The 15,103-nt window shown below is 43.1% G+C and overlaps 1 protein-coding gene across 2 annotated transcripts in view; it reads right to left on the bottom strand.

Annotated features, from left to right (window-relative positions):
- Window positions 1-15,103, bottom strand: part of Apaf1 (apoptotic peptidase activating factor 1) — an 85,380-nt gene that overhangs the window by 68,596 nt on the left and 1,681 nt on the right. The window contains exons 2-5 of one of the 2 annotated variants that reach the window (NM_023979.2): window positions 14,369-14,547; window positions 13,855-14,044; window positions 12,492-12,689; window positions 1,704-1,887 (exon numbers count right to left, since the gene is read on the bottom strand). In NM_023979.2, the coding sequence (NP_076469.1) occupies window positions 1,704-1,887; window positions 12,492-12,689; window positions 13,855-14,044; window positions 14,369-14,506 (710 nt within the window). In that variant the 5' untranslated portion in view covers window positions 14,507-14,547. Of the gene's footprint in view, window positions 1-1,703; window positions 1,888-1,982; window positions 2,046-12,491; window positions 12,690-13,854; window positions 14,045-14,368; window positions 14,548-15,103 lie in introns of those variants that run through there. The other variant, XM_087559173.1, reaches the window with a different exon arrangement.

Here is a 15,103-nt window from a genome sequence, read left to right on the forward strand (position 1 = left end):
CTCTCGCAGCCCCCTCAGTTTTATTTTTAATCATTTTATTGACTTCAGTGGATTCAACACTATCTTCTATCTATTACATTTCTTATTCAGATCATGTACTTATTCTTAATTTCTTAATTTTACTCTGTATTCTCGCCTATCTCGCTGGGTTTCCTTAGAATGATTATCTTTAATTCATTTTCAGGAATTTGTCAATTTCATTTCCTCCTGGGTCTGCTGCTAAAAGGCTGTTATATCCCTCAGGAGGCATCATGTTACCGTGCTTTTTCACGGCCTTTCTATGCCTAAGTTGGTATTTGTGCCTCTGGCAGACCAGCTGCCTCTAGCAACTTTTACAATAGACGATGTCCTCCTGTGTCTTCCCGTGCTAGCCAGGTGGGCTACCCTGCCTCTGCTTCGTGTGGATTAATAATGCAGCGTGTGTATAAATGTCTTCAGCTATAATCAAACTCTGGACACATCTCCATAACGAAGGTTATAGGGTATGGTGGGTTAAGTGAGAATCACATGTTTGAATACTTAGCCCCTAGTTAGTGGGACTCTCTGTGAAGGATGAGGTGTGACCTTGTGGAGTAGGTGTGTCACTGGAGGCCACCTGTGAGGTAGCGAATTGTAAATCCCACTGTGCCGCTGTCTCCTGTTTTTGGTAAACTCTCAGCTGTGCCTTCTGCTATGCCTTGACTCTGACGTCGTGGACCCTAACTTCCTGACACTGTAAGCACTACAAGAAACTCTCCTCTACAAATCACCTTGCTCATGGAGTTTTATCACTGAAACAGAAAAGTAACTAGACCAAGGGTCTGTAGGATTATTGTTCCTACAAATACTAAGATAGAGCAAAAGGGATGTGACCACTGGGATCTGCCAGACACAGCCCTGGCCAGACAAACTACACGACGTAGGTTCTGTAAGAGGCGCTGCATCGTGGTAATAAGGCACAGAGCTCGAGAGGAAGACACCCCACAAGTGCCTTTGACCTCCTCATATGCACATATGGGTACATATGTACACACACGCATACACCACACACAGTTCTCAGGCCAGTGGGAGGACTCAGACCTGAGTTCAGATCCCAGAAGGCACGGGAGAAAGAAAGAACCAACTCCTGAAAGTTGTCTTCTAACCTACACACAACCGTAAAAAGACACACACACACACACCCTACACACAACCCTAAAAAGACACACACACACAAAGACACACACACACACACACACACACACACACACGCACACAAATACAAATGATAATAATGGGTTTTTAAATAAATCCTTTTTGCATGGGATATGGCCCAGTGGCAGAACATGTGCATAACATATATGAAGCCTGTGTTCAATCCCTAACCCCACAAAAAGGAGAAATATTTCCTTCTTTCCTTTCTCAATCTTTATCTGGTTGCTTAGATTTTTTTCCTTGTTCTATATTTATCCAGAAGAAATAGGATATTCAAATCGGAAAGTTTGTATTTTCTAACAAAGACCACTCACCAACTATAAATTGTAATTCTTAAAACCGGTGCAGTGGCCCATAAGAAACAATGCAACCAATAAGATGCAAAAACAGGCAATTTAGACCAGGTGGTAGCCACTTTCTTTTTTAAGTTACGAGAGAGAACCACAGGAAAGCAGTGGCTCAAGGGAAAGGGCACACTGCTCTCAGGATGCCAGCCAAGTCCTGCTCACCCTCCATTTGATCATCCGTACCTTGGGTGTTTTCGCAGCATCAGAACACGGAGACGGTCTTTGGCCTCCTCAATGTTAAGCGGGAGCCTCTGAGAGAAACTCTCTTCTTGACCCAACCGCGTGCAAAGATTCTGCAGCTTCATTAGAAGCCCGGACTTGTCTTGTTTTCCGATGGAAACCCAGTGTACGCCCCCTGAAAAACAACCTGAGAAGGGAAAGACAGAAATGTGAGGCCTCTGAACCAGAACCCCTCAGAACTGTTTTACTGTTAAATGCCGGCCTTCCATGTCATATCTTTACCTTCTCTGGAGTCAAGCTATGGATTCTGATAGGCATTCACTGCCGAGCTACAAACCTGAATCTAAAAAAAAAAGGTAAAATTGAAACTGATGATTTTAAGTTAGGACTGTATCTGAGGCTTTCAGGGAAGTGGTTTTTCTCTACCAAGCAAATTCTCATAGTCTTTGTTCCCAGAGATCACTGCCAGGACCAATCTCACAGTCAGTGTCCTTGATGGACAGATGGGGCTGAGTTATTTGTTGGGAGGGATTTTCCCATGTAAACCAGGATGATTAATAGGCTCCTGGTCCCCACTCCGGGCAGGATACTAGTAGGATTCTCCCTATCAGTACTGATAATCGAAAACATCTTCAAACCATGCACAATACCCCTATAGAGAGTGTCCAGTTAAGATCAAATGACACCAAGGCTGAAGAGAGCTGGCTCGGTGGTTAAGAGTGCTAGCTAGCTGTTCTTACAGAGGACCCAGGGATGCTTCCCGGCATCCACATAATGGCTCATAACCTTCCTCAACTTCACTTCCAGGGGCTCCGACTCCCTCTTCTGACATCTGAGGGGTAGACATGTGGTACATACACGTACAATGTAGGCAAAACACACAAACATAAAATAAAAACAAACATTTTTTTGAAGAGAACACAACATCCATGAGCATAATGCCTCTCTAAGGTTCTCTGAGGGCTCTCAAGTGTGGCTCCAGTGCTTACCAGGTCTGTACTTCCGGCACACATTTCTCAGTCCTCTCTGTTACACTGGAGTGACACTACTCTACCTACTGCAGAGCTGCCTAGAGAAATCCAAAATATAAACGATGATAGACATGATGGCACAGGCATTTAAACCCAGCACTCAGGAGGCAGAGGCAGGCAAATGTCTGTGAGTTTGACGCCAGCCTTATCTACGAAGGAAGCTCCAGGACAGCCAGGGCTGCACAGAGAGACCCTGTCTCCAAAAAGCTAAATAAATAAACAAATAAATAAATAACTGAATATCAGGCAGAATTAGTGGTTACACTTCTGAAAGTTCCTTATAAATATAAAGCTTTAAACTAGTAAGCACTTACAAAAATGTCTGTGATTATTATTATTACTTTTAGAATTATTGCTAATTAAACAACATATCTTAACGTATGTATTTTATTTCTATGTATCCAGAACAAAAAAAAAAAGTCTTAAATCTTTATAGAGTATACTTAGGTGATTAAATTTTTTTTTTAAGATTTATTTATTTTATGTATGTGTACACTGTAGCTGTCTTCAGAAACACCAGAAGAGGGCATCAGATCTCATTACAAATGGTTGTGAGCCACCATGTGGTTGCTGGGATTTGAACTCAGGACCTTTAGAAGAGCAGTCAGTGCTCTTAACCGCTGAGCCATCGCTTCAGCCCCAGACTACATAGGCTTTTTAAAAAATTAAAAGAGGCAGGAGAACTACAAGTTCAAGGCCAGTACAGACTACATCGCAAGATTCCATCCCAAATTAATTAATTAATTAATTAAATTTAAAAATTCAGCTGGAGTGGTGGCTACCGGCTATTACATGATTCCAGGGCTTGGGAAACAGGACACACAGAGAAAGATGGAGGAAAGTCAGGAAGGCACGCCCGTGCTGCCACTGTGGAAAACAATATGGAGTTCTGTACCACACAGTACAGTTGTACCACATCTGGATACACACCTAAGGATTCTAAGTTACCACCCACAGAGACACTTGTACATCCACGCTTACTGTTGCATTATTCACAACAGTCAAGATATGCAGCCAGCCCAGAGATCCATCAACACGCAAACTGGCAAGTAAAATGCAGTACATATGCCAGTGGAATCATTACATTATTATTACAGGAAAATCCATGAAACTGGAGATCAAGATCTAAAGCAAAATGAACTCAACTGAGAAAGACAAATACTACATTTCTCCCTCACTTACAAAAGGCAGATTTAAACGTATAGATGATGAGATGCCTCGGTGGGTGAAGATGCACACCACAAATCTGATGACCTGAGCTCAATTCCCAGGCTCCACAAGATAGAAAGAGAAAAAGAGGGGTTGGGGATTTAGCTCAGTGGTAGAGCACTTGCCTAGCAAGCTCAAGGCCCTGGGTTCGGTCCTCAGCTCCAGAAAAAAAAAAAAAAAAGAAAGAGAATAAGGTTGTCCTCTGCCCTCCACATGCACATGAGTGCTCCCTCACTCACTTTCCCCTCTCTCTCTCGCACACGCTTACACAGACAAGTTGAAGGAATTGAAAAAACTATTTCATGTGTGTGTGTGTGTGTGTGTGTGTGTGTGTGTTAGAAAGGAGGAGAGCAGAGTTGGGGATTTAGTTCAGCGGTAGAGCGCTTGCCTAGCGAGCGCAAGGCCCTGGGTTCAGTCCCCAACTCCGAAAAAAAGAAAAAAAGAAAAAAAAAAAAGAAAGAAAGGAGGAGAGCTGGGTAGTGCTGGCACACGCCTTTTAATCCCTGCACTTGGGAGGCAGAAGCAGGTGGATCTCCCAGTTCAAGACCAGCTTGGTCTACAGAGTAAGTTGCAGGTCAGCCAAGGCTACACAGAAAGATTCTGTCTCAAAAAGCCAAGAAGGGAAAGGAAAGGGAGGGGGAGGGGAAGCGGAGGGGACGGAAGGGAAGGAAGAGGGAGGGAAAAGAAAGAGGAAGAGAAAGAAGAGAGAGAGAGAGAGGAAGGAAGGAAGGAAGGGAGGAAGGAAGGAAGGAAGGAAGGAAGAAAGGAAGGAGAGAGGGAGGGGCTGGAGAGATGGCTCAGTGGTTAAGAGCACAGACTGCTCTTCCAGAGGACCTGAGTTCAATTCCCAGCAACCACATGGTGGCTCACAGCCATCTGTAATGGGATCTGATGCCCTCTTCTGGTGTGTCTGAAGACAGCAATAGTGTAGCCACATGCATAAAATAAATCTTTTTAAAAGAAAAGAAAGAGTAAGGGAAAAAGAGAAAGAGAGAGAGAACAGACAAGTAGAAAGGAAAGGGGAAGAGCTCTGGAGAAGGAAAGGGAAGAATAAAAGAGGAATGGACTACATATGAAGTGAGAGAAAATAGGGACTATTGAGGAGAACGAGGCCAAGCAAAGCACGAGAGAGGGCAAGGGCAAGGACGTTGAGAACAAAATGGAACAGGAGGGTACGTACACAGGACAGCACCCACTGCAGCTCAGTACTTTGGCCAGACGGTGCGCAGGTCAAAGTGATTAACTCACAGCGCGGACAGCCTGAGTTTGATCCCTGAAACTCACAAGGGTGGAAGGAGAGGGTGAACTTCACAGAGTTGTGTTCAGACCATCGCATGTGCACTGCAGCACACACACACACACACACACACACACACACACACACACACACACACACACACGCTAATAAAATAATCTGATGTTTTTTTAAAAACTGCTGGGCGTGGTGGAACGCACCCTTAATCCCAGCACTCAAGAAGGACAGATCTCCATGAGTTCTTCCTTAGTTCAAGGTTAGCCTGGTCTGTACAGTGAGTCTCTACCTCAGCATAAACAAATAATTCACTAAAAATACTTTTTAAAAGAAGCTCACTGTAAGCTAAGTTGTAAAAAAAAAAAAAAAAAAAAAAAAGGCAAGGCTGAAAAGTATGGTTTGATACATTAAATCTTAGAAGAAGGTAGAGAAGAAATCCTACCACATTACTTGCAGAAACCTCCAGAAGTTCTCCACTAGGATGAAGCAGTAGGTCCTAAAGCTGTGGTCTGTGTATGTGTATTTGGAAACACACGGAAAGTACTTTTAAAAATTCACGCCAAGTTGTTCGCCAGGATAACCTTTGAGGTGAGATTTAGAATTTAGGAGCTGGGGGGCTGGAGAGATGGCTCAGGGGTTAAGAGCACTGACTGCTCTTCCAGAGGTCCTGAGTTCAATTCCCAGCAACTGAATACATGGTGGCTCACAACCATCTGTAATGGGATCTGATACCCTCTTCTGGTGTTCTGAAGACAGCAGTAGTATACTTACCTACATAAAAAATAAATAAATATTTTTTAAAAAAAAAGAATTTAGGAGCCGGGCAAATGAAGACAGCTTTTATTTCTTTTGCTACCTCTCTGTTTGGTGACTGACCTCAGGCACTATGTATGCCAGCCCAGCACCTACCCACCGAGCTAGGCCAGCCAGCTTATGGGGTGTTTCTGAGACAGCCTCTCACTCTGCAGACTATGTCAGCCTCACCCTCCCAATTCTCTCACCTCAGACTCCTGAATACTTAGCTTATTTTTACTTCTTTTTGAATAAAATAATTCTACCTTTATAATACTTCAATTTGTAATTCTAAAAAAGTGTGTTTCCCACTTTTTTAACTTTTTTTTTAACTTTATTATTTTTTAACTTGTCCCAGAATTTTAAAAAACTAAAACTATGGGGTTGGGGATTTAGCTCAGTGGTAGAGCGCTTGCCTAGCAAGCACAAAGCCCTGAGTTCGGTCCCCAGCTCCGAAAAAGAAAGAAAAAAAATAAAAAAAAAATAAAAAATAAAACTATCTAAATGAGCTAACAGGCAAACTTACCCACAGTTAAGTGTCATTTTCTTAGGTTAAAGCCTTCCTATCCTAAATTTAAGACTACACTGGGGCATTACAATGCTTATGCAAGAAGAACCAAAAGCCATAAATGCTCTCCTGATCCGCAAATCTACCACAACAGCACAGCGTTTAGTTAACAGGCGAGCTGTTACTTCTACATTTTAAGAAGAATCTAGGGGTTGGGGATTTAGCTCAGTGGTAGAGCGCTTGCCTAGGAAGCGCAAGGCCCTGGGTTCGGTCCCCAGCTCCGAAAAAAAAAAAAAAAAAAAGAAGAAGAATCTAAACATCTTAACTATGGGCACAAGAGGGAGCAATTTAGCCTTGAATGAGGCCTGTACATATATTCACTCAAGAGAAATTTATTCAAAGAAAAACTGCCTTTATTCAGAGGGGGAAAAAAAAGAGGTCTCATTCTATTTTGACATGAGGTTTCGTGCTGGCAGTTAATAATCTAACGGCATCAAGGAAATGTTGGAAAAGACAGAAATAAGTAAGCAAGCACCTTATAGAAAAGGCTTTCAAGTTTTCAAAACAGGAGAGGGCTGGCAAACATAGTTCAGTGAGTAAGGCCCAAACCTGACAACCTCAGCTCAAACCCTGAAGTCCATACAGCAGGACAGGCACCGTGGCACACACACACATGAAAACACACACACATACACACTACTGTAAATGGTTTAAAGACATGCTGACATTTTATGTATAAATTATGTGTATGTGTGTGAGTATGAAACCAAGAGTTAAACTTTCAAAAGAAAACTAGTCTACTAAAAAATGAATCCCAGCATTTGGATCTCATAAAAGTATGTGAGATATGAATTACGTTCAGATGTACAGAAGAGTTACCAGTGTATCTGGGATTTTCCCAAAGCAAAGTGGCTAGAGACAGGAGAGATGGCTCTGTTGGTAAAGTGCCTGCACAAACATCAAGCAAGAGGACCTAAATTTAATCCTTAACACCAATGCAAAAAGCCAGGCGTGCCAGGGTGGAATTGAGCATGCATGAAATCTGAGGAGAAAGGCATAGCCCTGTGACTGGCTGGCCAGCTAGCCTAGCTCAGTCACGGAGCTCTAAATTAAGTGAAAAACCGTCTTAAAATATGAAGCGGAGAACAGCTGGAGAGGATACCGTATGTTGACCTCTGGCCTCCCCAAGTACATGTATACACACATGCTCACACACACACATACACATATACACACATGTTCACACACACACACACACACACACACAGTAGTTAAATTATATATTTCCTAAGTTACTAATCAATAAGTTTTTTTTTTTTTTGGTTCTTTTTTTCAGAGCTGGGGACCGAACCCAGGGCCTTGCGCTTCCTAGGCAAGCGCTCTACCACTGAGCTAAATCCCCAACCCCTAATCTATAAGTTTTAATTCATGTTTAACCTCTAAAATTGGAAGTTCATCATCATATAGAGCAACTTAAATGAGGTATTCTTTAAATGCATACTTTTTTAAAGTTCATCGTGAAATTGGAATGAAAACATAATTCTTTACAAAAGAGGAATCTTAAGCCCATTTTATCCTGAAATATCCTTAGTAACCGATTCCGTAGTAGTTTACGGTTTTGTTTTGTTTTAGACAGGACCTCACATATAGCCTTGGCTATCCAAGAACTCACTATTAGATGAGGCTGGCCTTGAACTCAGAGATCTACCCACCACTGCCTCTCATGTGCTGGAATTAATGGTATGAGCCACCAGTACCTGGCAGCTGAAGAGGTTTAAAAAAAAAAAAAAAAAAAAGTTCCAAGGCTCTGGAGAGTTTCAAGGAGCTCTTAAGTCCCAAGAAGTCTCTCATAACAGAAAAGAAAAACTAAGAGCTGAGGGCTGGGCGCCCTGTCAAAACTGCCATCAATATTGCCAAGAAAGGCTAAGAAGCTGTAAACTAAACCCTCGTGTGCACAAAGATGTGCCCTAGACTCTACCTTGCTAATCTCCCACAGGCTTATTACTTCATCCACTGAATGTGTCATTTAAACCGCCTCGGTCCCTGATTAAGACTTATTTTTTAAAATGACCACTGCAAGTCAGAAACGGTCTCTGAATTCCCCGCAAGTGTTAAACAAATAGGACTCGATGAAAACTGAAGGAGCTGGTGAGACACGAGGACACTAACAGCCAAACCTGATGGCCTGAGTTTGGAGCCCCAGAACCTACATGATGGAAAGAGAACCAAATCTCCCTAACCATCCTCCATCCTTCACACATGGGACACGGCACGTGCACTCACATGTGAAGACACACACATGCAGCTATGCATACATAAAAATGAATATTGTTAGAAACCATAAAAGAACGGAGTCAAAGAGTGGGGTCGTTGTACATTTATTCATGACGAGTATCGGCAGAACCCTGCCAGGCCAATCCGAACCTTCTTCTGCCCACTATGCTTACACCTCTCCACCGACCTCACATCACCCTCCCTCCTTCCCAGCTCCTCCACCCACCTCTTCCTCTAGACAGTAAGCATTCCTTCCTTCTATCTTTGTACCACTGGTTGCTCTCCCAGAGGCTCTGAGTTCAACTCCCAGCAACCACATGGTGGCTCACAACCATCTGTCATGGAATCTGATGCCCTCTTCTAGTGCGTATGGAAACAGAGCACTTATACATATGAAGTAAATAAATCTTTTTAAAAAGGTACACCCATCACATACCCTATATTTTCTACCTTTCAGTCTCTCATATATGCGGTAATTTGATCGCATGTCTGTTCCCCTACTAGTGAATTCCTCAAATGTACAGCCTTCCTTTTTTGATCTCCCATGCCCAAAACTATCCATCACACGGTTGGCTCTCAAATATCGACTGCGTACATGAGTATCTGAAGAAAGCAAAGTCATTGTAGTGGTTTGAATATGCTTGGCCCAGGGAGTAGCACTATTAGGAAGTGTGGCCCTGTTGGAAGAGGTGTAGCCTTGTTAGAAGAAGTATGTCACTGTGGGGCTGGGCTTTGAGACACTCCTCCTAGCTGCCTGGAAGCCAGTCTTTCGTTTGCCTTCAATGTAGCGCTCTGAGAATCTCCAGTACCATGCCTGCCTGGACTCTGTCATGTTTCCCATCATGACAATGGACTGAACCTCAGAATCTATCAGCCAACCCCAATTCAATATTATCCTTTATAAGACTCGCCTTGGCATGGCAGCTCTTCACAACAATGGAAACCCTAAGATAGTCAGTGACCACATTATCAATGGGAAAAGGGGAGGCTGAGGAGAGGGCCCAGCAGGTAAAAGCACTTGCTACAAACATGGTGACCTGTTCAGACCCCCGGCACTCAGGTACATACCAAGTGGTGGAAGTGGCTCATTTATGATCCCAGTCCTCAAGAGGCAGAGACAGGATCCCCAGAGCAAACTGACCAGTTATACACGCTTACCCAGTGAGCTCTGGATTCAAGTGAGCAACCCTGCCTCAGCATATATAGTGAACAATGACCAAAGAAAACCAATGTCAATCCCTAGCTTTCGTACACACATACACACACACTCACACAGGTATACACATGTGTATCCACACACATGCAAACATACACATATGAACACACACACACACACATATAAAGATATTCATGTGCTGGATAATTTAACATCAACTTGACACAAGCTAAAGTCATTTGAGAAGAGGAAATCTCAATTTAAAATATGTCTCCATAAGACATACATGTGTAGGGCATTTTCTTAAGGATTGATGGAGGAGGGCCCAGCCTGTGTAACATAGGTCATGCCACCCCTAGGCTGTTGGTCCTGGGTTCTATAAGAAAGCAGGCTGAGCAAGCCATGAGGAGCAAGTCACTAAGTAGCATTTGTCCACAGCTTCTACAAGAGCCCCTGCCTCCAGGTTCCTGACATTTGCATTCTTGTCCTGGCTTCCTTCAGTGATGAACAGGAAGTGAAAGCCACATAAACCCTTTTGTTCCCAAGTTGCTTTTGGTCATGGTATTTCATCACAGCAACCCTAACCAGGGCAATGCATGAAAAGAAAAAAGAAGTATTTATAGAAACGGAAGAACTGAGATTGGAGAGTAAAAGTGCTTGCTGCCAAACCTGAGGACTTGTGCTTGATCCTGGGACACGATACGGGAACACATATTGTGGAAGGAGAGAACCAATTCCCACAGAGCGTCCTCAGGCCTCCATGCGCACGCTGTGGCACACAAATCCTGTAGTACACCGCTTTGCCCACAAGCAAATGAGTAATACAATCTTTAACTTTTTAAAAAGTGAAATAAGTGGAATTAATTGTGTAAATTAATATCAGCTACCAAATACATGTAAAAACCATTCACCAGGAGAATCACGGATAGAAATGAGCTTCTAAGACGTTCTTTCACAAAGCATCATATGCCAGAATAAGAAGGTGTAAGCAGGGGTTGGGGATTTAGCTCAGTGGTAGAGCGCTTGCCTAGCAAGGGCAAGGCCCTGGGTTCGGTCCCCAGCTCCGAAAAAGAGAAAAAAAAAAAAAAAAGAAGGTGTAAGCAGAGTCCTGCCTTTTTCGACCCTACAACCCTCCAAACTATTACAGTGTTAGAGAACTAGCTTCTCTCCAGTGACACTGTACCGTCTGAGACCTCTGGACGACAAGCAGGCTGCACTGTGACAGATAAGGCAGAAGGCAATTCCTAATTTCATACGCCCATGTTGGGCAGAACCATGGTCTCCTAAAGACGTCCACATCCCATCCACGTTTTGGTAAATATTTTACCGTACATGGTAAAGGGGACTTTATAGGTTCAATAATTAAGGATTTGGGGGTGATATTATCCTGGATTATAAAATAACCCCAACGCAATCACAGGGCCCTTATAAAGAGGGAAGCAAGTCCAAGTCAGAAAACAAAATGTGGCCCAGTATGAATGTCTCTAATTCCGCCATTCAGGAAGGAGAGGTACACAGATCTTTGTAAGTTCAAGACCAGCCTGAACTACAAAGCAAACTCTAGGACTGCTCTGTGGAGAGACCCTGCGTCAAAAACAAACAAACAAAAAGTTGGGTAGTGGTGGCGCACGCCTTTAATCCCAGCACCTGGGAAGCAGAAACAGGTGGATCTCTGAGTTCAAGGCCAGCCTGGTGTACAGAGTGAGCCCAGGACAGCCAGGCTACACAGGGAAGGAAACCTTGTCTCAGGAGCAGCGTGAGGAGCGGGAATGAGCTGTAAAGGTAGACTCGGCGGTAGAACGTCTGCTCACATGCGAGAGGCCCTGGGTTGGATTCCCCAGCACCTACGACTCACCTTGAAAAGCACACAGAAAAAAATCAGGACAGAAGCAAATCAACATCACAGAGAAAGAGGCAAAAAGAGATGCTCTGCACTGCTGGTTCTGAAGGAGGAAAAATGAGGTAAGGAAATGCAGAAACGCAGGCTCCTTCTGGGAGACAGAAAGTCCAAGGACAGAAATTCTCCTCAAGAGCTTCCAAAGGAACTCGGTTCTAACACTTTGATTCCAACCTAGTTATTTAAAACACACATACACACACACACACACACACACACAAACAAAAAACAAAAACTGGGCTGGAGAGATGGCTCAGAGGTTAAGGGCACTGGTTGCTCTTCCAGAGGCCCTGAGTTCAAATCCCAGCAACCACATGGTGGCTCACAACCATCTGTAACAAGATCCGGTGCCTTCTTCTGGTGTGCAGGCAGAACATTATATAAATAATAAATAAATAAATAAATCTTTTTTTTTTCTTTTGGTGCTAAGGACCAAACCCAGGGCCTTGCGCTTGCTAGGCAAGCACTCTACCATTGAGCTAAATCCCCAACCCCACAAATAAATCTTAAAACAAGGCAGAAACTGTATGCTGTTTTAAGTCACTACATCGGTAGTACTTCATTACCAGCAGCAACAGGAACATCAAAAAGCAACAATAACTAAAAAACTGCAGCGCTCAAATAAAAACGAGATCTTGAAAAGCGGAGTGCGAGCGACCGCGATCCACTTACCTTCTAGGAGGGCATGGTCGCGAACAGCTTCCGCAGCTAATACAGACTTGCCACAGCCTGCCATTCCATAGATGGTGACCCACCCTGGCTCCCCATTCAGTTTCCAGAGCTTCTGCTGAATCGCACTGACCAGCTTCTTCCTAGTGACAAAGATGACTGGCCTCTGTGGCACTCCACCTTCACACAGCACTGTCCTTACTGCAATCCAAGACAAGTGTGAATGAGCCAAGCTTTGAAGTGACCACTTTCCGAGTGATCCTTCCATGAAACCCAGGCAAGCAGGGCTTGAGGGCTTAGCCTCCAAGTTCAAAACACGATGACTAGAAAATGAACTCCACCCTTCTGCCGGCTCAGAACGCAAAGGACAAAAACAAGCGTATATTCTTCAAGATCACCAAAACCTACGGAAGGCTCCATCTAGTCCGGCCTTCCACACACCACTGCTCCCTGACCCTCCAGCCTCTTCTGTCTTTGTTGAATACTGGGAAGGACTAAGGGTCTACAGCTCAGTGCCTGAGTTGGCTTAACATGTGCAAGGTCATAGGGTTGATCCTAAGAACCACAAAAAGAAGCTAGGGAAGGGGGTAGTACAGTGGCTCAGCAGGTAAAGGCACCAAATGTAAATGTAAAGGCTGCTAAGTGTAAGGAACCGAGTTCTAATCCAGTTGCCTCCAGACCCATGTATGTGCCATAGCACACACTATAAATAAGTGTGTTTTTAAAAAACTTTGTAAGACTGGGACAGATGTAAAGGGGACAATGTTTATGAAACTCCTTTTAAAAACACAGACTTCGGGGCTGAAGAGATGGCTCAGTGCTCTTCTAGAGAAGCCGTTTATAACTCCAGGACAGAAGAACCACAGCCGGAGAGATAGCTCAAGGGTTAGGAGCACTGACTGCTCTTCCAGAGGTCCTGAGTTCAAATCCCAGCAACCACATGGTGGCTCACAACCATCTGTAATGGGATCCGATGCCCTCTTCTGGTGTGTCTAAGGACAACAGTGTACTCACATAAAATAAATAAATGTTAAGAAAAAAAGAATATAAATGTCTAAAACTTATTTTCCTGTCCTATAAACTCTATATAAACACGCAAATAAAAATAATTAAGGCCCTATAAAAGCTCTTATTAGCTCTAAAATTAAGGACATACATACATTACCTCATCAGTAAGTAGTTCACTGGGCAAGAAAAAGATGGATTTGGAGACAAATAAATATTTAAATTTGAACTTAAAACTATCTAGGCACACACGTGGTTCTAAAAACTGAAATACACTCTCCAGCAATTCAACTACAGCCAGAGCGGCAAGCACTGTTGTCATGAGCCTGACAATATGACACAAGGTTTCAGGGATACAAACCAAATGAAGTGTTTCCACCGTCTGTGTCCTTGCCGCTGGAAGAAGACACAAGAGGAAGGCCGCTATGCAGAAGTCCAGCAAGGTCTTTATAGCCCTCGTGTAGTAGAGCGTTGTAGAATGAAATGTAGGCATAATTGTCTTTATTAAGTATCATTTTAATTAAAGCAGCTGCTCGTTGATATTGAGTGGCCTGAAAAAAAAATTAAATAACTTAAGAATATACCAGCGAATAGGTTTGCAGCACAGATTAGCAAAGACTGGTGTAAATTCAATTCCCAGCAACCGCATGGTGGCTCACAACCATCTGTAATGGGATCTGGTGCCCTCTTCTGGTGTGTCTGAAGACAGCTACAGTGTACTCACATACATTAAATAAATAATCTTTTTTTTTTTCCGGAGCTGGGGACTGAACCCAGGGCTTTGCGCTTGCTAGGCAAGCACTCTACCACTGAGCTAAATCCCCAACCCCATAATCTTTTTTTTTTTAAAAAGTCAAAGCATAGAGGGCCTTTACCTGACTTTTGACCTTTTCCTCCTCTACTACTGTTAAGACGCCATTACTGATCATGTGATCCATGATGTAGGATGTTTTGATGTCCTTTTCCAGAGCTTCTTTATGTTGAAGCAAACAATTTCGGGCCTTTGCATCCATTGTCCCTCAGCTTTTTTTCTCCCCTCGCCGTCGAGCATGAGCTAGAGGGAAAGCACCAAGATATTTGTCATAATGAGCAACAGGATATGTAACCGCATGGGTATTCAAGACATATAAGGAAAACAAGATTTTTTTTATTATTCTTAGGGTTTATATATAAAATGGAACATTACGTAGCCATTTAAAATCAACGCAGAACATGGGTTGACATGGAAAGTTACTTCTGATACTGCTAATTTAGAAATTAAAAATAGAGCCTCAAATAACACAAAATGTGTTATGTCACACTAACATATTAAGAAGATACTCAAGAGTCTATTCATCCAAGTGTTTGGGAGACTGACAGCAAGATTCTGGCTTTCTTCCTTTGCAATTTTATAATGTTTTGTCATTTTTCTAATACATACTTTTTTTTACTGTAAAAATTCTTCCTTTTCTTAGGTTGAGGTCCTGTAAAAATTACTGTAATACTTAAGTCCTAACGCCTTAAAACGTGTTTCCTTTATCCAACCTAAAAACCAAGTGGCATGGCTGATACTGGCTTCTCCAAGTGGAAGCCAGGTCCAGATCTTCATTAGTAAGCACCTCAGGAAATCC

This window comes from Rattus norvegicus, chromosome 7, assembly GCF_021556685.1.
Source record: "Rattus norvegicus strain SHRSP/BbbUtx chromosome 7, alternate assembly SHRSP_T2T, whole genome shotgun sequence".
Classification (NCBI taxonomy): domain Eukaryota; kingdom Metazoa; phylum Chordata; class Mammalia; order Rodentia; family Muridae; genus Rattus; species Rattus norvegicus.